Genomic DNA, 24,011 nt, shown 5'->3' on the forward strand with positions numbered 1-24,011 from the left:
AGCCTGGGACCACCCAGATAGACTGGTGGCCTAGGTACACCTTTCCTGGGATATTTCATACATGTTTTCAACAGAATCAACAAGAAATCTGTGAAGGGGGAAGGGATGGGAGTTTGGGGGTAGGGGATGGGCTTGGGGAGACACAGCCTAACAAAGACAGACCACCAATAGCACGTGCACTACACACAAGAGTATAGTATGTATGAATATAGATACTATATGTGCATATATATCTCTTCAATGTACAGTAGAACAGAACATTAGACCCAGATGGCTCCAGGCCCCGAGAGTTGTATGGGAGGTTTCCCATCAGTCCTGTGCAAACAAGGATATCTGAGTCTTTCCCAGTGAAAGATTCTTGCCCGGTTCCAGAGTTTCCCTAAGCCTTTGGCTTTCTGTCTGTCTGCCTGTCTCTCTTGCGTTGGTGCAGCTTTAAGAGAGGGTGAGGACTTCAGCCTGGGCATAGTTGGACGAGAGGGCGTCTTGGCAGGTCTCTGTGTTTAAAGAGCACAGGTGTGAGACACTGGGACGCACGCTTTCGGCTCAACATTGCCTTCTGGGGGGCAAGGAGTTCAGCAAAAGAAAGGGAGAAACAAAGAGTGAGATGTTAGAAGGAAGCCAGCTGCTGACCCACAGGATGTGGGCTAAGGAGCAGGCCAGGAGCATAAGGAATAAGAGGCCAGGAAGAGCAGGGATGGGTCAGGGAATGGGGTAAGTCCTTTCAGCACCCCTCTGCTGATCCAGCTCTAGGCTAAGTTGATTCATAGATGATGTTACAGCTTGTCTCCATACCTGCTCAGGTAACGGACTCCAGGAACCATTAGCCCCAGGTCTTCAAAGCTCCAATGCAGTAGGGCGAAGGGTCACAGCTCTGCAGCCTGGTATGGAGGCAGTGAGGAAGGTTCCTGCCCAACCTGAGCTCTCCCCCAAATAGTTCCATCTGCCATCACCACCCCAGGCTATTCCATTGCCCAGGGGGCTGGTGAAGAGGACTTTGAGCCCAAGAAGGCCCCTAAGTATACTGCCATGCCATGCCTGGACCCCCTTCCTCAATCTGAAGGAACAGAGAGCACACAGCCTCAGGTGAATGCTGAAGGGGAAGGTCAGGGAGAATGAATGTGTCCATCTCTGGAGAGAAGGCCAGAAAACAGCATCTTGTTGAGAAACTCAAACCCTCAGTGAGCCCTAGCTGCATCCCATCCTCAGCCTGGGATGTCAGTGGCCGGGGTCTCCCCTTTCCCCACTTTCCCAGTGGCAGCCCAGGTAGAGGCAGGTAGGGGGGCTGCTGACCCATCTGCAGAGCTGGGTCAGTAGCGCAGATGGAGGTCAAGCCCCCTCCAGGTCAGCACTGGGACAACCCCTGCAGCTATTAGGTTTTGTGGTCACAGGCCAGTCCCCCAGTAAAGGTGGGGTCAGCTTCAGCATAGAGACCGCACAACTTCCATCCTGGGCTGCCTGGCCATGATAAACAGCTTCCATCACTTTACTAGGGAAAGGGTGATCCCATCTTGGAGTGATCCTGTTTCCATCTCAGGAGGCCTACACCCTAGTCTTAGACTGCCCCTTGGTTCATTTGTATTCTGGGCCCCTGAGTATAGTCCTAGAGAAAACCACAGAAATCAAAGGCTCTTCAGAGCTCCATTTCTCGGGACAAGCAGAGAGCTGTAGTCTTAATCTGTACTCCCAGCCCCAAACTTTCTATATAACTTTAGCCAATACCCAGATACTCACTTATGCCCAACTCATAGCGGACTCTGGTCCTCCCTGTGAGCAACCAGGTCCTCAGACACACTGGTGAGAATGCCTGGGTTACCAAGGGGTCTTGGGTGGGCATGGTATGAGGCAGAAGGAGAGTCAAGACAACGTTGTGAAGTGGTCGGGGGACCTGGGGAGCAGATCAGCCTGTTCTGGGGAGACAGTGGTTTTAGGTTGCCTTCTCCAGGGGTTTCCATGGGCTTTCCATCCTCAGGGGCCTCTGAGAGTTGAGGCGGGGCCTTCCCAAGAGTCTCATTCTGGAATCTGCCTGTTTGACCAACCAGGGGTAAGAGCCAGGGGTTACAGAGAGTGATGCTATCTGGCCAGGGCAGAGAAAGCCCTCCTCTCCCAGGAAGCTCTGTAAAAGGATGGCCCCATGGGGTACATCCCTTGACTTTCACCCAGCCAGGGCACTAGGCTGCACAGCACCTTCCCCTCTGGTTCTACCTGGGCCCACAGAAGTGGCCTCAGCTAGGGTTGTCAGTAGTCCTGATACAGATTACAAGGTAGGGTTAAGAACTCTACCAGGGCTGCTTCCCTGCTCTGCAGGAAGGGACTGAGCATCTTGTTGAGAAACCCAACTCTGCAGTGAGTCCTTGCTGGCATCCCATGCTCACCTGGGATGTTAGAGGCCTGTGTCTTCCCTTCCTCCACTTTCCCTGTGGGAGCACAGGTAGGGAGGCTGCTGTCTTAGCTGCAGGTGGAAGGTCAGCTTTAGGACAACCCCTGCAGCTATGAGGTTTTGTGGTCCAGGGCCAGGCCTCCTGTAAAGGTAGGTGGAAGGCTTGTAACTAAAGTAGTGAGTGTATGTCCAAGTCCAGATCCAAGGAAATACAAACTGTGCTCTCAGAGTGTTCAGAGTGTGGATGGGAGGGTGAGCCTTCTCCCAAAAAGGGCGGCCCCAGGCCTGGGTGAGCCTGAGGCCATGCAAGCAGCCTCCTCTTCAGGCAAAACTTGGTGTACAGTAGGGGCTCTGTCCTGGGAAAGGACAGACCCACATTGTCCTTCCCCAGGTCCCTGGGAAGGCTCAGAGGTCCTGAGAGGTGGCTGGCGGCAGGCAAGTCTACTCTACTCTCCCTTAGCTGGATCCTGTCTCTTCTCTTGCAGAGCCAGAGAGCCAGGAGGCAAGTGTGGGGTCCATGCCCCCAAGGCACTAGGGCTCCAGCTTGGCACCACTGTACCACATCGCCCAGGGACATCTGTGCCCACCATAGGGGTGCCATGAGCATGCCCATCCCTGTAGGCGGGACGGGAGGGAAGGAGGCGGTGGGTGCCGTGGAAACTTGGGCTCCTGACAACTTGAGGGCTGCCACAGAAATAGTTGCCTCAGTTCCCTAAACCAGAAAGGCAAGTCAGAAGAGAAATAGCGGTACTCACGCTAAACTGGACACCTAGCTCATCATGTCCCCGTGTAGTCTGGAGCCCTGGTGCCAGGGAGCCTTCTGGGGGCAGGACAGGACCTGTCCTCATGAAGGAGAAGGAGCTGGGCTCTTAGACTCAGCTATGAGCGGAGAGAGCACCCAGCCGTCTCCATCCTGCTCCACAGGGCTTTCTTGTCCCTTAAAGTGACCTGTCCTCCTCTGAAGGGAAATCACACAGATGCCTCTGTATCCTCTCTTCTCAACGCTCAGGGGGCACTTTACCCTGGGAGCAAGTGTAAGGCCGGCCCCACAGACTGAAGCAGAGCTGGAGCATCCCAGGACCTGCCTTCAACAGACCTATCTGGAAGGAATCTTCTCGTGTGTGCCGTAGGCTGAAGGAGGTGCTCCTGGCATAGGCTGTGCACCACCCTCACCGTGAAATAATCTGATCTTTCCTTCCCCTTCACCTTTTTGCATAGCCCCCAGATTTCCCAGCCTCCTGCTGAGTCCCTGAGTGTGGTCTTGCTATGCCTGTCTTTGCCCACCCTGGAAGGAGCAGATACGGCCTTTACTTAGTCATTCCCTCTACAAAGTTGCATAATCTGACTCTAAAAATTGCCAGGCGCACGGCTCTGCTGTCAGGTCTAATTCCCATCAGGTGAAACAGGAAATGTCTCGGCTGAGGAGTTCCTAGGGTTGAGGAGGCCTGTGAGAGCCTTGCTCGGTGCCACTGCTCAGGCAGGGGGCCACATGTGGCTGGCTGGCCGTCCCAGGCCAAGCCACAGCCTCCCTGGGAGTCACAAGGGGCTATGCAGGGGCAGGTGGGGGTAGGGTGGCTTTGTCTCTGCGCTTCCCTCAGCTGCCCCTGCCCAAGGTGTACTCCTGCTCACCCGGTGACTCACAAACCTTTTGTGCTCCCAGGCTCGTTAGGTAAATGAACACACTTAATTATAGAAATTAGATGAATCTCTGGTTCTGGCAGGAGTATAGAGTGCTGAGGCTGGGTGGGAGCCGCAGGTGACTCAGAGGCAGGGCTGAGAGTTTGTGGGGGGTGGCAGAGGGAAGAAAAACTGTCGGGGAAGCAAAGGAAGCAGCATGGAGAGAGAGATGCCACAGCCTGGGCGAGTGCGCAGATGAATGCCGGGCTCTGCCACTGGGTGTCACCCACCGGATCTGGGCAGGGCCCCCAGAGAGCAGGGCATCCCTGCACCTTGAAGCCCCATCCAGGGCTTGAGCCAGTCCTGGGGCTCCAACTCTAGGAACCTCGCTTGCGCGCCACACCAGACCTGGAAAGCACCAAGCCTCTTCTCCCAAAGCAGCACTGCCCGTGGACTCTGTTGGTCTAAGGCGCTGCTCCTTAGAGCAGCCGGGCTCAGGCCCCTTTTGCACCAGCAGACGATGCCCCATGTGACAGTCTTGTTCCTTGCTGGTGTGGGATGGACAGACAGACAGAGTCATTCAACTGCAGGCTCTTTGGTTGCCAGTTAAAAGCCAGGAGGAATGGAAACGCATTTGCTGTAATTATAAACATTAACATAGGCATGGCTCCTCAGCAAGGCGGACTGGCCCCAGGTGCGCATGTGGATCACCTTGTACAAGTCTGGCCTGCGTGGTTCACCCTGGTGGGACCCCGAGAGGAAGGCAGGGCCCAGAAAGACTGGTCCTGGGTGGGCTGGCACCTATGGCTCAGGAAGGGGGCAGGTAGGTTAGGGTAAATGCCCTGGGAGCATTCTCCCCATTGCTCTTGAGTTCACAGCTGAACGTTCTGCGGAGCTAGATGCTGTGGAGGAGAGGCTCAAGGGCCTGAATCCTCCTCTATCCTCACCGGCTCCCTCCACCCAAGTCTGTGGGCAGTGCTGAGCCCAAGGAGGAATGAAAGCTAGGAGGCAGGCTGGGGAGGGCATGTGAATGCCTGTGTGTGAGTTTGTGCCCAGGAAGGCAAGGAGAGGGAGGATGCAGCTAGGGGGCAGAGTGTCCAGGTGGTGGGCTGGTGAGGGGGTGGAAGGGGTGGGAGAGTGGGAGCTTTCTCAGAGGGTAGGGTGAGCTGTATCGAGACGCCAGCAGAGACAGCCCCAGACTGGTTCCAGCTGCTCCGGCTATGTTGTTTAGACTCCGGGACTTTTCACAGCCTTGGTGAAGAAAAGGCACATGGGTCAGGGAAGTGTGGCTCTTCTCCAGAGCAGGTCCAAAGGATCTGCATTCCAGGGGACCCTGCAGGGCGGGTGCCCTGGGCTGGTACGGAGGGGTCTGGCTCTCCTGGGGACTCTGACTCTCCCTGGCCTCTGCAACTCCTGGGCTCCAGAGGACAGACTCCAGGGCCCCTATACCCAGCTGACCTTTGCCCTGTCCTTGCCCCTAAGTAAGTTCCCCTCCAGCTGCTCCATAGCCCAGCTGCATGAAGACCCCACAGCCTCCAGCACCTGTCTTCCTCAACCCTAGGAAGCCCTAATTAGCACCTGCCACCTTCTTCCCAGAGAGTCCACACTCTAACTCATGCATGGCTACAGGCTAAGAAGGGGTCTGGGCTAGAGGATGCCTCAGTCACTCCTGGTCCTAAATGCAGCCTAAGGGCAGAGAAGGGTGGCATGGTGTGGTGTGAGGAAAGTTGCCGAGTGTGCACTGGGAGTTTGGCAACACTAATTGCTACACTTGCTTAACAGGGCCTGTTTCCCAGCAACCCACCTGTTCCCTCTCGAAGGTCACTCTAATTGGCTGAGCTACAAGCTTGTTGCCAAGAAGCAGTGTGGAGGCATCTTGAAAATAGAGCAGCCAGGCCCCATGGGCACCCCAGAGAGAGCTGGTGGGGGGACACAAGCTCCCCTGCCCCACGCATGAACACGTGCAACCCCTCTTACCCAGGTGTGACCTGTCCTCAATAACACATGGTCCCTCTGCCAACCTGCACCCTCACAGCCTCTTCCACACTTCTACCTCAACTGAGCCCCTCATAGGACACAGACAGCAGGGATGCTCAGCACTCAAGCTCTGCTCAAGTGCCTGCACAGGGGATGCCCCCCACCCATATTCTAGGCCCTCCCCTTAGCATGTTCCAGCCACAGCGAGGCTCTGGGTCTGCACGAGCACACAGTGGAAGCCACTGCATGTTAGGGATGGGGGGTGAGAGACAAAGGCACATTGGAGCCCAAGGATGGGACAGAGGCCAGGGGTTACCAGATGAACACAGGCTGGGGTCCAAGAGGTCTGACCATACTCCACTTGCAGCCATTTAGCTAGGGCCTCTGGGTCACCTCCTTCCAGATACCAGACCACTGTTACTGCTCCTGCCACCCAATAGGACATATGCCCAGCAAAGCAGGAGACACACCTCTCAGGGCCTGGTCAAAGCTGGGCCAGACTAGGGATTCCCATGGGAACAGTGGCGCTGAAGGGACCATGGAAAGTGCCTGGGAGCATGCCCTGGGAGGCAGCATGGGCTGAGCAGGTGAGGGGACATCCTTAGTGGGGAGGGGGGACAGAGGCAGCCAAGGCTATTCCTGTACCAGCCACTGCCCCTGCCTCCCTCAACCCAGTTTTGGTCTGGGGGTTGGGGTATCCTAACCAGCTTCAGTAAGTAGATCTGGCTGAAAGATGGCTGGTTAAGAAAAGGCCAGAGAACCCAGGGAAAAGACTTTGTTTTGAAGGGAGATGGCAAGATGTTTAAATAAGTTAGGTCACAGGGACAGGGCAAGAAAGACAAAAAGGTAATTGTAAACTGGGCAGAAGGAGCTCCTGGTCTTGAGACCCCTGGTTCTCCACCACCAGGGGCCCTCAGCCATCCTTGATTACTTCTGCCTTACTTTTTCAGGTCAGGAATCTCTAGCTCCACCGCCCAACTTCTGCTCTGCCCTTGCCACTGGCTTGGGGCCTGGTGATAGAATTCCAGCTTCCCCTGACAGGCAGAGAATGGGCTGCTCTCTTTAACTCCCCAAATCCTATGCTGCCTCAGATGGGACCCACTCTCCTTGGCCATCATCTGGCTCTGCCTCAAGAGGACAGTCACATTCCACATGCTTGCAGAGCTGGGCCAGACCATCCTGGGCTCCAGAACCCCCTTTGAAGGATGGGAGGATGTGGGGCCTGTGGAATTTCCACGGTGCCAGGCTGCTCTGAAGACTTCACACAAGCAGCATCTCATCATTACACTGACACCTAAACGTTGTTTAAACTTCCTGGGACTACTTGCTTGGGAAAGTCTTAGTTGTGTTTACGGGAGGCCTAGGGAGGGACTGGTAGTGATCCTGTTGAGTTAGGCCTGGAAGTAGCAGCACAAACCAGAGGGAAAGAATGCCAAGGAAGGTGATAAAAATGGAAGTGAGGGGTGGGGGCCCCTGAGCTGGTGTGCCCCCATCCCCTAGAACTGCCTTCCAGAGCTCTTCCTATGGCACATCTCAGGGCGGAGGGGAGCTGTGTGTACCTTTTTCGGATGCTGGAGGCCTTTCTAATCCAGAGCCTGGGAGATCAGGGTGCCTAACCTAAAAGCGGGGGCGTGCCCAAGGCAGAGGGGATGGTGGCCACGGTCTCAGGGGAAGAGGGGACCTCAAGCTCTGTGGGGGAGGCTGGGGAGACTGATCCCACAGATGGGGGCTTCCCACCTGCCCAGCCCGGGGAGCCATACCTTTCCGGACACTGCCATCGGCACAGGCGTAGTCCCCAGTGCTGAGCAGGAAGCAAGCAGCTGCCTTCTTGTTTCTGTCCCGGGTACCGGAGCGACGCAGGGCCCTGCGCTCCTCGGGAGTGGGAGCAGAGGCCAGGGGCTGGGTGAGGCCAGCTCCCTCCTCGTCTGACAGCACTGCATTAGCGTCACCGTTCTGCTTGGAGTCTGATGGAGCAGACAGAAAGGAGGCTGGTGAGGGGCTGTCTGGGCCTTCTCATAGGCCACCTGGGGTCTCTCATCCCAACCCAAGAAAGGCGCCTTGTACTGACTTGGGAGGGAGTGTCACTGAACCAGGGAGGAGGCCTGCTCCTGGGGGCAGGATGCTGTGCTTGGTCTGAAGGCTAGCTTCCCTTCCAGTCTTGGCCTAGGGTCTTTCCTGGGGGATGGGGCCACAGCCCAGATGTCCTCCAGCAAAGATCTCCGCAAATCTGCTTGCTGAGGGGTGCCCCATGAGCTCAGCCCAAGGCAGGCTATAGAAATGCCTCCTCCTTGGGCCTGGCTCAGGCTGACATTTGGATGAGTTTGCATTCCCTTGGAGAATGCCTGGCCTCTTGTGTGTGTGTGCGGTGGGGGGAAACTGCCAGGGTTGAGCCTTTACAGTAGCTTCCCTGGCTTGCTCTCCCTGGACAATGTGAAGGCAGTCAGTCTCATTCCCTGGACATCTAGGCTAGAGTCCAGTGCCCAGAGGATTTAGAGCCTTCTGCTCTTGGGGCCCACCTGTATTTGGAAGGGCGCTGTGAAGAAGCGGCTTTGATTTCTGCTTTGGGCTCTTAGCACCAAACCCTGTCTGTCAGGCAGCAGCACAGGTGAAGCTGGGCCCTTCGATCTGAAGATCTGGGGGCGGTGCTGCTCTGTCTGAAGGCACTGGCCAGTTAGGGTCAGGCGAAGGGCATGGCTGACACATCCACAGTGAAGTGTATGTCGGATCGAGTGCTTGAACTTGATATTGACGTTAAGATTCCCTCGGAGCCCTGAATAGGCCTCAGAGCCCTGAATAGTCCTCTGCCTCAGCATCATCTGGGAACTGGTTGAAAACAGTTGCCAGATGAAATGCCCTGGGGCACTGGGCTACGGGATAGATATTCAGGGATGGGGAAGGGGGTACCACTTTGGTGGAGGAAAGAGGGGAGCCTGGTGGGGATGCTCCTCTCTCAGGGTCTTCGGAAGACCTAGGCCTTTCAATGACCCAGCGTGTATGATGGGCACGTGCCAACAGGCCACAGGGGAGTGTCCTGGGTCAGGCAACTCCCCTTGAGGACTAGTCCCACTCCACCCCCCAGCCCAGGAGCTCCACCCTCAGCTCCCCATGGCCTGCATCCAAAGGCTCCCACACCAGGAATCCCCAGCGTCCCTTGGGAATCCTTCCATACCTAAGACGCAGGGTGTCTTTCCACCTCTCCAGCCTCACTCCATCTTGCTGTGGGTAAACCTGGTTTCCTTTCTCCATCTCCTGATTCAGGTAGAGGCTTCTTTGGGATGACTTTTCCCATTGTTTAAGGACAAGATCAGACCCCCAGGCCCTCCCCTTCCAGGACACAGATGCCAGTTTCTCCCATCTTCTGTCCCCTCCTAACACTCTCTGGGCTACTCCCTCCTCATTTCCCTTCCATCTCATGTCAACTTCCAGCCCAGGACTCCAATCTAGTTTGAGCTGAACAGAAGGCAGCCTCCCACTGCCGTTATGTTATCACATTTATTAGGCCAAGAGACACTAGACTCCAGCGTTTGGGAAGAAGTGATTCATGTGTTGATACACCTTGGAAGAACAGCTGCCCTATTCTCCTGCTAATAATGACAGTGCTTGACATTTGTAAAGGGGTTTTAACTTCTCAAAGTGCTTTCCTATCTGTCACTCAGTTGAGTGTCATTAAAGTCTCGGGGGTAGGACATTGATATCATTTCCATTTTACAGGTGAGGAATCTATGCCCAGAGAGGGAGAGTGACTGGCCTCAGGGCACACAGCATAGTGGCCAAGATGGGATTAGAAACCAGGGCTTCTAATCTACAGTCCCATGCATTGTCCATCACAGCCTAACCTGGGTGAGATGCTCATTCCACAGACCCTGATGTTCAGGAAACTATGAGAGAACCAGAGGATAGAGAAACTCAGCCTCAATACTTTGCCTTCATAAAAGGCAGCTCTTATACTTAGGGAAGCCCAGAGCAATAAAAACAAAACCCCAAATTCCAAAGGCTGAGGTCCATCTGGGGACTTGCTCAGCCACTGGAAGGGAGGGGGCCTTTCAACCCAGTCCCTAGTCTCACCTGCCCGTTTCCTCTCGACCATACCCTCTTCCCGGGCAGGTGGGCTGGTATCACTGTAGGTGCTGTCCCGGGGCGAGGTCTCCTCGGACTTGCAGTAAATGGGCGACTCAAGCTGGGGTGGCCGTGGCACGTGCTTCTTCCGTTTCTTGGGCAGCTTCTGCTTGGCCATGGCCAGGGAGTAGTACATGCCAAAGTTGTTGACAATCACGGGCACAGGCATGGCAATGGTGAGCACGCCAGCCAGTGCACACAGAGCCCCCACCAGCATGCCCGACCATGTCTTGGGGTACATGTCCCCGTAGCCCAGCGTCGTCATGGTGACCACGGCCCACCAGAAGCCAATGGGGATGTTCTTGAAGTCGGTGTGGTCATTGCCCCTCGGGTCAGAAGGCCTGGCGCCGATGCGCTCTGCGTAGTAGATCATGGTGGCGAAGATGAGTACGCCCAGGGCCAGGAAGATGATGAGCAGCAGGAACTCATTGGTGCTTGCCCGCAGCGTGTGGCCCAGCACGCGCAGCCCCACAAAGTGGCGCGTGAGCTTGAAAATGCGCAGGATGCGCACGAAGCGCACCACCCGCAGGAAGCCCAGCACATCGCGGGCCGCCTTGGACGACAGACCGCTCAGCCCCACCTCCAGGTAGAAGGGCAGGATGGCCACAAAGTCGATGATGTTGAGCAGGTTCTTGACGAAGTCCAGCGTGTCGGGGCAGCACACGATGCGCACCAGGAACTCCAGCGTGAACCACAGCACGCACACGCCCTCAATGTAGGTCAGGATAGGCTCTGTCTCCACCTCCCGCCGGAAGCGCACACTGGTGGTGTTCCCCACGCGGTGGATCTCAGTCACATTGCGGTCGATGTTGAAGGCCTCATGGGTCTCCAAGCAGAAGGTGGTGATGGAGACCAGAATGAAGAAAAGCGAGGCGAAGGCCACCACCTGTAGGCAGGGGAGGAGGGAAGGTGGTAGCTGTCAGACTGGCCTGGGAGTAGCTGGGGACAGAGGCCTCTGCTTGGGGGAGGGGAGGAATGGGTCACCAGGCAGTCCTTCAGATGGTGAGAGGCAGGATTAATGTACAAAATAAGAGACTGAGGGACAAAGGAGAGGTAAGGTGCCAGCAGCTAGAAGACTCAGCCAGGGGTCAGAATGACTGGTTCTTCATGCTGGCCCTGCCACTCCACCCGGTAAATGATACACTCTGTGCCTGATTGCTCGCTATAAAATGGGGATCGTACTAGTACCCACCTCACAGTGTTATTGTAGGATTAAATGAGTGTCTACACAGGAAGTGCCTAGCACACAATAAGTGCTCAATAAATGGTAGCTCTTATTGATACTATGGAGTCCAACGGTTAAGTGCTCAGTTGCTACCTGAAGGGTTGACGGTTAATCCATCCAGAGGTGCCTTGGAAGAAAGGCCTGGCGATCTACTTTCAAAAGATCACAGCTATTGCAAACCCTACGGAGGTGGAATTCTCTCCTCAAAGGGTCTTTATCCAACTGCTTGGCTGCTTTAAGTCAAGGCTTCCCAATTTTTTATTTTTAACCATCACAGTGCACAGAAGAGGGCAGAGGCTACTCTTAGCTGGAAGTAACTGGTCAGGGAACTACAGCTTCCCAGCCCTGCCTATAATACCTCTGCCCACCTCCAACGCATTCGTGCTTTAAAACTTCTCAAACTGTAATGGGAATATAAATCATCTGGGAATCTTGTTAGAATGTTATTCTGAGTCAGGTGGTCTAAGGCAGGGCCTGAGAGTCTGCATTTCTAACAAGCTCTCAGGTAGGGCTGTTGGGCCACAGATCACACTAGAAGGACAAGGCTTTAAGGCAGTGGTTCTCAAAGTGAGGTCCTGGACTGGCAGCATCAGCATCATCTGGGAACTGGTTGAAAACAGTTGCCATTGAGTCTATTCTGACTCACAGAGACCCCCGGTGTGTCAGAGTAGAACTGGGCTCCATACGGTTTTCAATCGCTGATTTTTTGGCAGTCCATCACCAGGCCTTTCTTCCGAGGTATCTCTGAGTAGACTCAACCCTCCAACCTTTCAGTTAGCAGCCTAGCCTGTTTACTGTTTGCACAACCCAGGGACTCCAACTGGTTAGAAATGTAAATTCTTGGGCCCCACCCAAACCTACTAAATAAGAAACTCTGGGAGTGGGGCCCAGTGATCTGTTTAACAAGACTTCCAGGTAATTCTGATGCTCCCTAAAGTCTGAAGTCCACTGCTTTAAGGGACATGCACAGAGGCAGGGGGCAGGAGGGAATGACTGGGCCTCTTTCTGCCAGCTGAGCCTATCTATTATCCACAGCTCCAGCCATGACCTACCCCCTCAAGCCTCAAGTCCAGCCCTGTTCTCCTGCCTCACCCCAGGATGTCCCCAGTGACTGCCCCAGACAGTGAGAAGTCTCTGAAGGAAGAAGATAAAACACACGGTGGCAGGAAATAGGGTGGTCTGCCCAGAATAACCAGCTTCCATTTCCTGGGATACTGAGCTCCAGAGAAAAATAAACTGCACCATCAGCTCAGAGAGTGGCAGCGGCTGATGCCGACAGCTGCTGGGATCTCGGCTAGAATGATGACAGCAGCGCTCGGCAGAGGAACCGCAGGGTTTAAGTATCCAATCATTATGACTGGAGATGAAATGCATGTGTAATAACACCAATTACGGAGCCTTCATCTGTTATTCATGTGATGCCATTCACCATTGTCAGGGTGCACTCCCACGGCCCATGCTATACTGTCCTGCTTGGTGGGTGGGGTGGGCTTCCTCCCTGAGTAGACAACTTAGCCCCAGCAGGCAGGTGAGGGAGGTCCAGGGCACCACAACAACTTGGCAAGCCCCATGCCTGCCCCACCCTGATTTCTACCTGGCTGTGGCCTTACCCTGGCCAACGAAGAGCCAGGCCTGCCTCTCAGAGATGCTTCCCTCACTAGGAGTCTGCACCGGGATGGGGAGGATACACCTTGCTCTTATTACCGCACAACACCAATGTAGAATACAGAGGGACCCAGGAAAACTAAGCAAGCAGCAGCACCTCTGGGGCTTCTGCAGCAGGAGCCAGTCTGCGGGGGGATCTTTGGGAATGAGCATTCATTAGCTGTCTCTCTATTCCGTGCCTGGCACTATTAGGCACTCTCTATGCAGTATCTCCTTCAATCTTCCCACTGGCCCTGTAAAGTAGATTTCATCATCCCATTTTACAGAGGAACTGAAGATCAGAGAGGTTAGGTGCTTGCCTAAGGTCACACAGCCTGGAAGGGGTAGAAACCAGATTTGAACTCACAACTATCTACTTTGTCGTCATGTCACACTATCTTCACCACCTCCCTAAATCAGTTGCTATCGAGTTGATTCCAACTCATGGAGCTCCCATGTGTGTCAGAGTAGAACTGTGCTCCACAGGGTTTTCAATGGCTGATTTCTGGGAAGTAGATCACCAGGACTTTCTTCCAAGGTGCCTGAGTGGACCTGAACTGCCATCTTTTCGGTTGGCAGTTGAGCATGGGCAGGGTCAATTCACAGGCCCAGGAAAGCATTCTTTGAATTATCGACACTGCTCCCAGATAGCTCCCTGATGCCTGCAATTTCACCCTTAGGGATGTGCACCTTTGGCTAGGATGGACCCCCATCACACAATAAGACTGATCTCATTTATACTTTAGCATGGATAGGTTGATGAGAAATGGCATGGAAGGAGGTTGGGGTAGGAGAGAGGACTACAGAACACTTTCCCACCTTACAACTTTACCTGGAGCTTCTCCTGCCTCCTTCTGCCCCGTGAAGGTAAATTTCAAGTTCCTTTTCCAGCCTCATATTCTGTCCTTTGAGAAATGGGCTGCCCAGACAATACAGTCTGATGTGGGCATTAGACAAATGGCTCTAGCCTGTGGGCTCTCCATGGCCACCCAGAAATGAGTTGGTGAAGGTGCCTGCCTAGTAGTAATGCTCGGGGTCCAGAGACCTGGAACCGCCCATCTGCCCTCCCCTCCAAAGCAGAGGCAACTGTGGGAGTTGGGGTCAGGGGTGGGGAGAGCATATCCCAGCTCTGCCAGGAAGCATGGGAAGTGGGAGTTTTTTTTCTCCAAAGAAAAGTTAGCCAGGAGAGTTGGCCCACCTGGGAGCCCAAGCGTGAAGTTCATTAGTGATTTGGAAAAACAAGCTCAGGAAGAGCTGCCAAGGGGCTGAGCACAGGGCAGTGAGGGGGAGGAAGGGCCTGCCCCGGCCATTCTGTGAAGGGCCAAGAAGCCGGCCTCGGTGTCTTCCTCAGCTGCCACCCCCACCCCTCCAGGCTTGTTCCTCAGCATGCAAGAGACTCCTTCAGGTACAGAGGTGTAAACCACCCCTCCTGGATTCCTGTAGCGTTCACTCACTTTTGCTTTCCTTGTAACTATTCATTTGTTTACTTCTCCTCCTCTCCTCCCTCCTTTCAGAAGATGAAGGCAGGTAAAAGGGTAGCTGAGTGTGCCCATTTATCAGGGGAAATGGAGGCACAAGAAGGCAGATGACTTGCTCGGGATTAAACTGCTTCCAGGTCTCCTGACTTGGCTCTGAGCTCTTTCCTCCGACCCTTCTGACCAAACTAGTGGGGAGAACCCACTTCTCCTTTGACAAAACCTTGGTGGGCCTCAGTCTCCCCTGAGATGCCTCCAGGCCTGGGCAGCAGGTGCAGGGAGGTCCCAGGAGGCCCTCACTCTCTAAGGAGATACAGCCAGGTGTCTGGGCTCTGGCATGTTGCCTCAGGTGAGTCCCGAAGTTACCAGTTCCCCTTCAGGGCCCAAATTCTTCCTTTTCCCCCTGTTATTCCCCAGACTGAATTATTTTGAGTGGTTGACCCTGCTTGCAATCGGTGCCTTTCACCAGGCCTTCCCTCGGGGGACAGAGTTACTGCTTTCTTTTTCACAGTTCCACTGACCAGAGGCCTCCCTGGACAGAAAGGGGCCTAGGGAGGAGGCCGCTACAGCAACACCTGTCTGCTTAGAGGTCAAATCCTCAAGCCTGACTCTCAATTCAGATCCCACCAGGCCATCCTAGACAGCTGGGAGTGGGCATCTGTGCCTCCCTCCTACGGGCCCCTGTATCCCCAGACATGGGGCTATTGGGCCTCCTGGAGCCGAGATTGAGGGGCAAAAGAGAGCTAAGGAGCTCAGGGCTAGACTTGGCCAGGGGACAGACTGCCTGGGTTCCTCATCCTGGCCCTGCCACTCAACCCAGTAAATGGCACTCTGTGCCTGTTTGTTCACTATAAAATGGGGATAGTACTAGTACCTACCTCGTAGTGTTACTGTAGAATTAAAGAGCAACTACACACCAAGTGCCTGGCACACAATTAAGTGCTAAATAAATGGTAGCTCTTACTGATACAACAGAGTCCCTGGGTGGCACAAACGGTTAAGTGTTCAGCTGCTAACCGAAAGTTTGACGGTTCAAATCCACCCAGAGGTGCCTCAAAAGAAAGGTCTGGCAATCTACTTCCAAAAGATCACACTAAACCCTATGGAGCATAATTCTACTCTTGACACACATGGGGTCACCATGAATTGGAATCAACTCAACAACAACAGGTAACTGGTATTGATATGACAGAGCTGAGGAGGCATAAGCTCCTGTGGACCCATGTACAGCTGCTGAGGCTAGTGGGATCTGGAGCCAAGAATACCAAAAAAATCTTTGCTTTTTAGAACTGAAAGATGCTGTTTTATAGATGAAGAAACCAAGTCTGATTCCCATGGCTAGGCTATGAAGGCCAAAGCTGTCAGTTTTCTACTGCATGAGGACACGCATCACGGATTCAGCCGTTAGTCAAAACTGCCCAAGCAGAAGACTACTTGTGTGAACTGGCTCTGCTGGTAGCAGCTCCTCTTCTGCCTGCTGGGAGGATGCAGGAGGGTCTCCACCCTGGACAGGGGGACCCCCACCTCTGTGTAGGAGAGTGCCTCTCCTCAGCCTCCTGCTCCCACTGGAGCCCTCAGACACACACTGCTGGCTGCGTCCTGTTGAGCTCTGGCTCTTTTTTGCCTACAAAAGAGTACTTGCTGAAAAATTAGTTTGGCTTAATTTCAGGGTTTGAGAGCCTTTCTAGAAGAATAGTCTTACAGTAGCTGACCCACCCATCTCCAAAGGCCCAGATGTTTCAGCTGTTGGGCCAGCTCTGTTACCAGCCGCCTCCACCAGCCCCACCCTAGGACCGTCTTTGGTGGAAGTGTGGGGTCAAGTCGGGCTCTCCTATTTACTGCCTGTGAGACCTTGGCTGAGTTACTTAACCTCTCCGAGCTCCTAGTATGTGCCACGCACTGTTCTAGGTGCTGGGAAACAGCAGGAAACAAAGAGACAAACATCTCTGCCCCTTGGACCTTACATTCTAGTGTTGCGTGTGGGGGAGGGACTGTCAACAAACAAATAAGTAACATACATAGTACGCCAGACAATGTAAGTAAAAAACCAAACCCGCTGCCGTTGAGTCAATTCTGACTCACAGTGACCCTATAGGACAGAACAGAACTGCCCCATAGGGTTTCCAAGGAGCGACTGGTGGATTCAAACTGCCAACCTTTTGGTCAGCAGCCTGAGCTCTTAACTGCTGTGCCACCAGGACTCCCATATGAGCATTAGGGAGAAAAATAAAGAGGAAAGGGGGATAAGCCATATGAGGGTAGGGGAGCTATTTCAAATAGGGCAGTCAGGCAAGGCCTCAATGACAAGGTGCCATCTTAGCAGAGACCTGAAGGGAGTGAGCCATGTGAGGACCCAGAAGCATGTGAGAGGCAGAAGGAACAGGCAGTGCAAAGGCCCTGAGGCCAGAGCATGCTTGGTGTGTTTATAGGGTTGTTTTGAGGATTAAATGAAATCGTATTTGTAAAACTCAGCACAGAGCCTGTAGTGTCTCAGGAATCTGGCACATGCTGGGTTCAGGGGACAGGTGACAGACACCAGTCACTGGAAATTGACTTTTCAATGAGGGGAGTAACTGGGGGTGGGGGAGCCAAAAGGAAGAAGGGCTAGGAAGACAGATGGACAGATAAACATAAGGAGAGTCAGACACAAAAACCCAGCCTGTATTAAGGATGGCGTGTAGGAGAAAGGAAAGTTGAAAGCACAGCCAAAGACACTTGCAGAGGAAGATCCGTGGGAATGGGGTGAGCTTTCCAGGGAAGCAAGATCCTAGTGCCCAGGCACTAGTGCTGGAAAGGGAGTGGGGCAGCCGTGGGGAAAAAGAGCCAGGAAAGGCAAGGGATTCTGCCAGGTAAGGCACTTCTCAGCTGTCCCTGGGCTCCTGGAGGACAGCCTGCACTGAGAGGCCCAGATCCCAGCTAAGGGTCCCCCTCCCTGGGCTCCCCTAGGAGCAGAACCTGACCCTGGCCCCTCCCACCCTGAGCCAGGACCCTCTGGTCCCGGTGTCCAGAGCCAGCCCCTACCTATGCCCGTCCACTAAGAGCCTCTCCAAGCTGCTGGGTTGCCCAGAGCAGATGGGTCTCAGCCCCAGAAGGAATTAAGCCCAGTCAAGATTGCTCGCCAAGAACTTGCTACTGTCACGCCAAACGCAATTCTTAGTTATTGCCTAGCCATGCCCCACACGATCCCATCTCTGATCGGGCTGGTCCCCTGGCCAAAAAATTCCCCTTTTCCCTAACTTGGCATGGCTCAGCACTACCCACATTGAAAGTTTATTTATTTATAACCTGTCTCCTCCCCAACATTATTTAAGGGGGCTCAATCATTATCATCCTGCCAGGCCCACCCAGCTCATCTTCTCTTTCCTTGCTGAAGACTATCAAAAAACCCAAACCCACTGCCGTCGAGTCAATTCCGACTCATAGCGACCCTATAGGACAAAGTAGAACCACCCATTGGGTTTCCAAGGCTGTAATCTTTACGGACACAGACTGTCACATCTTTCGCCAGTGGAGCAGCTGGTGGGTTTGAACCGCCGACCTCTGGTTAGCAACTGAGCACTTTAACCATTGCTCTACCAGGGTTCCTTATACACCCCCCAAACCCCACTCCATGAAGAGCTGAGATTTATTGCTTCCTCCTCAACCTTTATTTATTTTTTTTTTAACAACTACTGTGGCTTCTCTCATGATCCAGCTTATATTATTGTCACCATTTCTTATCACCTATTTCACCAAGTGCCACCTACTCCACCTAACCTGGGCTCTCTTACTCTATTTCTAGAAACCAGCATGGTGCCTGGCACACAGTGCTCAATGAATGTTTACAGCATTTCAGAATGGCTACTCCCTCTCCCAGTCCCAGAGAGTGTGCCACGAGGAAAGATCATCAGCTCTGCTGACTAGGGGTAGAGATGACAAAGGTATGCTCAGGAATACCCCCAGGTATTGGCCCCCCGGGGCAGCGGTGGTTCAGTGGTATAATTCTCGCCTTCTGTGCAGGAGACCCAGGTTTGATTTCCAGCCAATGTACATCAAGCACTGTCAGCGGAGGCTTGCATGTTGCTATGATGCGGAAGTTTTCAGCAGAGGTTCCAAACTAAGATGCTAGGAAGAAAGGCCTGGCGAACTACTTCCTAAAATCAGCCAATTGAAACTCTACGAATCACAATGATCCGATCTTGTGCATTGGGGTCACCATGAGTGAAGGAAGGGCCGGCTCAACAGCAGCTAACAACCTGGGCCTTCAGACCTCAACTGCTCTCCAGGGGAGGCCAAGCTCACTGGCTGATTGGGACCCCTGTCAGGGGCCAGACAACCACCCCTCCAGCCTGATGAAAACCCCAGCAGGGAGCTGGGCCGGAGGTCATGGCAGGCTGGTTGTGCCCAGGGGCAAGGATGGCACGAGTGTCTCGGTGCCCAGCATCCCAGGCCAACACTGTCCATGGGCAGAAGTGAGGGGCCCAGGGGCTCCCAATTTCCAAGGCCCATCTGCTTGACTCTGCTCTTGACTGCTCTTCCCCCCACTTTCCAAAATAGCCCAAGTTTATTCTATTGTCTCCCCACTCCACATCCCACCCTAAATGATGACAAACAGAAACACCTCATCATCGAGAGACAAGATGTTCAGAGGCAAATGTTGGTCTGTTCAGAGCAAGAGAGGGAAACACAAAATAAACCCAGGAGGAAACAAGGAGGTTGCCTCAGGGCAGCGTCTGCGGGAGGCCTGCAGCCCTCAGCCTTGCACCCCTCCTGCTCCTCAGGAAGGAGGCAGAGGGGCTGCCCTGGGGCATCCTGCCCTCCTGGGGGGCTGGGCAGGCAGGCCAGGGTGCCCAGCCTCCCGGGCTTAGGTTCCTTCCTGGCTCACTCTAGCCCAGATGGCAGAGGATCTGTTAGCCCTGGCCCTCACTCAGAAGCCAGAGATGACCACTACTGGCTGGTCCCGAGGCTCTGCAAGTCCCAGGCAATGCCAGGTCCAGAGAAGCCAGGTGGGGGCCTTCAGAAGGGGACGGGCAAGAATGAAGCTCTGAATTTCTTTCCTAGAAGGCCTTGGTTTCATTCCTCTGCTTGCACCAGTGAAAACCAGGCCTCCACTCCTAACCAAGTCTCCTTTTTTTCCCCAAGAAAGTCCTACTATGAGAAAAAGAGAGAGAGAACTCAGACTTGAGCAATTCTAGGGAGTACGGAGACCGGAGCTTAAGTCTATAGGGGAAGAAACACAGGAAAGGCTGAGAGGAGAGTGGAGAAGAGAAACATCTCTACTCGTCCCTCACCCTCTCAGCTAAGAGGTGCCCTAGGAGCCCCCCTAAAGCCAGAGGCTCTCTCCAAGGAGAAGGTACAGGAGGCTGCCGAGACACAGTCTTGGATGCACGAGAGCTGGGTTTGAATCCTAGTCTGCCATCAACTGTGTGACCTTAAGCAAGCCGCTCTGGGCCTCAGTTTCCTTTTCTGTAAATTGAGGTTAGTAATCCCTGGCTCACATGCGCCAAACGAGATATTAGAAGAAGGCACAGGTCATAGCACCTGACACATTGTGGGTGCTTAAGAGATGTTAAAGCCAGCTCTAGCTGCATTCCTGGAGCAGTGGGGATCCTATGGGCTACTTCAGAAGGGAAACATTGTGGGGAAACTCAATCCGGGAACTGATTTAGCACGACTATAATCTGTAACAGGGCCACTAACTGAGTTAAAGCCAGCCCAGCCCAAGACCTCTGGAGATGGGGGGCGAGGGCGGGTGTCTCAGGTCCCCATTCACCAGGCCCTCCTGTCTGCCCTCAGAAAAGGGGGAAAGCGTGATTTTATAGCTGTAGACACTGCCCAAACCCCTTTGGTCCCCCTCAAGCTGTGAAACCTCTCTAGCTGTTGGTGAGGCTCTTATTCTGCCTGGGATGGTGGGCAGCAAGCAGGTAGGGACAGGGCCAGCCTGCCCCTCGTGCCTGCCCCCCAGGTCAGGCCACAGCAACAGAACCACAGCAGCAGCTGCCCACGGGCCAGCCACAGTGAAGGGAGCAGGAGTGAGCACCCTAGGCCTGTAGCCTGACTTAACAGGAATGGCTCCGTGGGCCAGGCCGGTAGCTAGGCAACAGGCTCCCATAATCAGCTCAGTTCACTTTCCGTTTGTGTCTGTTTTGCTTCTGTCATAACGCACTTCTCAAATGACCGGGCTGCTGTGTGAGAAGAGAAGCCTTGGGGCAGAGCGCTATCCTCTGCCCTTATTCGCCCTCAGCGAGCACCCCCAGCCCACCACTCTGCAGCATGGCTGTTCTTGGCTGCAGGCCCCTTCTGGAGGCAATGGCTAAGGGAGGAGATATGGGAGGGAAAGTTGCACACATACCTACAGGGTCAGGGCTGGGGTAGGGAAGAGCAGTGGAGTAAGGGGAGGGCTCAGCCCCAGTACCCCCAGCACAGCACTGTACCCTCGGGCCTAGAGGGGTAAGAGAATAAGTTCCCTTTGGATGTCCCCATCTGCCCCTGAGTTTCCTGATGTCATCCACAGGAAGAACAGAACTTCAGAACACCTCCCAGGCCAGAGTAAGAAAGGAGCCACTTCTTCACTTTGAAAACAGCCTAGTTCAGTGGAAAGAACATGATACAATCAGAAGAGCAAGGGCTTGGGAGTCAAGGAACCTTGGCTTTGATTCACAGCCCAGGTACTATCAAGCTGTGTGATCTCAGGCAAGTTGTTTACTCTCGCATAGCCTCAGTTTCCTAATCTCTTAAATGGGGATAATACCTCCCTTTTAAACTTAATGAGGATAATACCCGCCTCTTAAGTTTCCTGGGAGGCTTAGAGATTAATGTAAACTACATAGCAAAGTACCTGCATGGGGTGCTCGATAAATATCAATTATTATTAATTACTTAAAAAAAATTATGTACTCCCACCATGTGTCCCATGAACAGCTGGAGGGCTTGCCTTTACCTGTGTTCCTTAGCAGTGAGCACGTCCTCTTTTGGCATGTATGCCAGCCAAGGCTCCATGCAACTATTCACATCAGTATTAAGGGCCAGAAGGTTGGAAACTACGGGTGGCTTGCTGGCTCTGCTACTAGTTAAGCGTCTCTGGCAAGATACTTAACTCCTCTGAATCTTGGTTTCCTCATCGCTGAAATGGGAAGAATTAATCCTGCCTTGCCCCTAAACTTCAGACTTCAGCTAGAATGCCCTGGCTGATGTGATTCCACGTCAAAAAGGGAAAGTACCTTGGGCTCCAAGGAGCCCCAGTAGCGCAACAGTTAAGCGCTCGGCTGCTAACTGAAAGGTTGGCAGTTTGAACCTACCCAGTGGCTCCACAGGAGAAAGACCTGGTGATCTGCTCCGGTAAAGATTACAGGCTAGAAAACCTGATGCAGCAGTTCTACTCTGTCACATGGGGTCACTATGAGTTGAAAAATCAACTCAATGGCACCTAATATCAAAAACAACATCTTGGGGTCCTGGAGGGCTCCAAGGGGGCAGACAAGGCTCTGAGCTTACTCAGAGCCGCCTGGCTGGGCCACGCTGCCGTGAGTTGAGGAGAAAATAAACTCGTTGATGGTACAATCCCTTGGAATCCCAGAGGAAAAAACACAAGCAGGTGAAAAGCCCCCAGAGATCCCAGAAGGCTCAGAAGTAGGGTCTGGCTCCCCTAACCACCTCATCTCATTCCTGCCTCCCTGGCTTGTCCCCTTTCCCCATCTCTACCAAGCTAAATATGCCTCCTCCTCCTACTAGCTTTCAAAGAGTCTGGATTATATGTGGTTGTCTTTCTCTTCTGGTGCAGCCAGCCAAGAACTGACACTAGCAGGGTTAGTTTACTGCATGTGAAGTCCATGCATCACACAGCAGACTCAGGCCAGGGACATTACTGTGCCCTCACCTTCTGGGCTGGTGTCAGGACTGCAGGGACAGAAACGAAGGCAGCTGACTCTAGCTTGACGCTCAGTCCTGAATAACGTCCTTCCCTTCTAGCGGCTGCTCTGGGGTGCCTGCAGCCCCAGCCTGGAACGCCACAGCCCGACACCTCCCTTCTCTTCCAAGGCAGGAGACGTCTGCCCTGGTCTAGCGTGTATGCCAGCCTGGCCCCTCCTTGCAACCCCATCCCCCAATCTCCTCCCCTCCCCTGGGTGGGGAAATGGAACTTTTCCTTCCATGACTGGGTTGAGGCAGTGCTGCGGAAGGTGGCAGGGCTCTGAGACTCATTAACATGACAACTTGGGATGCCATCCACAGCGGGAAGCAGTCCAGATCCAACAAATCATGTTGCCCTTTCCTATCTCCCAGACAGGCCCCAGCCAGGCCTCAGGATGCTGGCCATATGATCAGACACCAGCCCCCAGGGCTTTCTTTTTAAATAATTTAAAGCCATGGACTCCTCCCACTTGACAGCAGCTTTTTTTTTGTTGTGGTGGTGGTGGTTGTTTTTGGTAAAGCCATCCTTTGGGTTTTTTTTAGCTGCCAAATTATAACGGGGAGAGTGAGTGTCTCCCCCACCACACTCGAACATGTAAAGGGATTAAGGGAACCTAGATTGATTTGGGGTGGGAATGGGGGGAGGGCTGGTGGGAAGGGACTAGGTCTTGCCTAAATCAACCTGTTCCCCTCAGCCCCATACACCCATTTCAATCCGTAACCTGAACCACACTTTCTGGGAAACCAATTTGTGCTGCAGCAGTAAGAAGTGGTAACAAATCTGGTATCATGGCTGGCGGCCTACGGCTCGCCACTAGCTGTGGGTGCTGGAAGGGCCTAGAAGACTAGGCCCATCCTGCTTCTCTCTCTCACTTCAGCTGAGGCCAGGTCATGCCAGGTGAGCTCCCTGCCAGGTGTGTCCCTTGGGGACATGACATGGGGTAGGCATCTTGACTTGTCGCCTTGGAAGAAAGGCCTCTTCTAAACCTGGATGAGAGGCCGATGCTGGAGCCTGTGTCCTTTTCTCTAAAACTGATAGTTCCTAGCACACTGAGCTGCTGCTGGGAGGATTTAAATAAGGTGGCATGTATAGAAGCATCTAGTGCAACGCCTGCCACAGAGTAGGCGCTCAGCACACTCTAGTTTTCTTATCCTAAACTCTGTCTGACCCGAGCAGAAGGCCTAATCCCAGCTCCCCAAAACCGTGGCCCTGTGGAGTCGGGGGCAGCTGGAGATGGTGGCCTGTGCAGACCAGAGACCAGAGAAGGGGGTAGACGAGCTGAACTAAGGGCACCCCACGTTCTGGAAGGGGATGCCGCAAAGGAGACAGCTGGGATTAGATCCAAGTAGTAAGTGAAGTGTGTGCAATCTCATGAAGCGTGCTGGGAGAGGGTGGGAGTGTGTAATTTCCCAGACAGCCCAAGTAAGCGGAGGTGAATTAGGAGAGGGGAGGGAGGAGGAAACATCCGCCACCAGGGTAAGATAACTCACAGCCTTTGTTCCCTCTCCATCTTGTCCCTACCCACCACCGCCACGACCCCTCGCAGACCTGGGATCCTGCCACTCACCCTGGCCGCCCGAGACGAGTAAGGATCCTCGAAGAGCGCCCACATGCGGGGCTGCCAGCCGCGGCAGGACCCAGGCCCGGCGCCGGGGCCTGCGCCGCCCTCGTGTGGGCCCAGGCGCTGCAGGG

At 53.9% G+C, this 24,011-nt stretch overlaps 1 protein-coding gene across 3 annotated transcripts in view; it reads right to left on the bottom strand.

Annotated features, from left to right (window-relative positions):
* Positions 1 to 241: 241 nt before the first annotated feature.
* Positions 242 to 24,011, bottom strand: part of KCNC4 (potassium voltage-gated channel subfamily C member 4) — a 24,399-nt gene continuing 629 nt past the window's right edge. The window contains exons 2-5 of one of the 3 annotated variants that reach the window (XM_023725336.1): positions 23,887 to 24,011; positions 10,037 to 10,973; positions 7,732 to 7,935; positions 242 to 494 (exon numbers count right to left, since the gene is read on the bottom strand). The exon at positions 23,887 to 24,011 is cut by the window's right edge and continues 53 nt beyond it. In XM_023725336.1, coding sequence (XP_023581104.1) covers positions 433 to 494; positions 7,732 to 7,935; positions 10,037 to 10,973; positions 23,887 to 24,011 — 1,328 coding nt within the window. In that variant the 3' untranslated portion in view covers positions 242 to 432. Of the gene's footprint in view, positions 557 to 5,075; positions 5,246 to 7,731; positions 7,936 to 10,036; positions 10,974 to 23,886 lie in introns of those variants that run through there. The other 2 variants (XM_023725337.1, XM_023725335.1) reach the window with 2 other exon arrangements.

The sequence above is a fragment of the Trichechus manatus genome, unplaced genomic scaffold (genome assembly GCF_000243295.1).
Source record: "Trichechus manatus latirostris isolate Lorelei unplaced genomic scaffold, TriManLat1.0 scaffold00297, whole genome shotgun sequence".
Taxonomy (NCBI): Eukaryota; Metazoa; Chordata; class Mammalia; order Sirenia; family Trichechidae; genus Trichechus; species Trichechus manatus.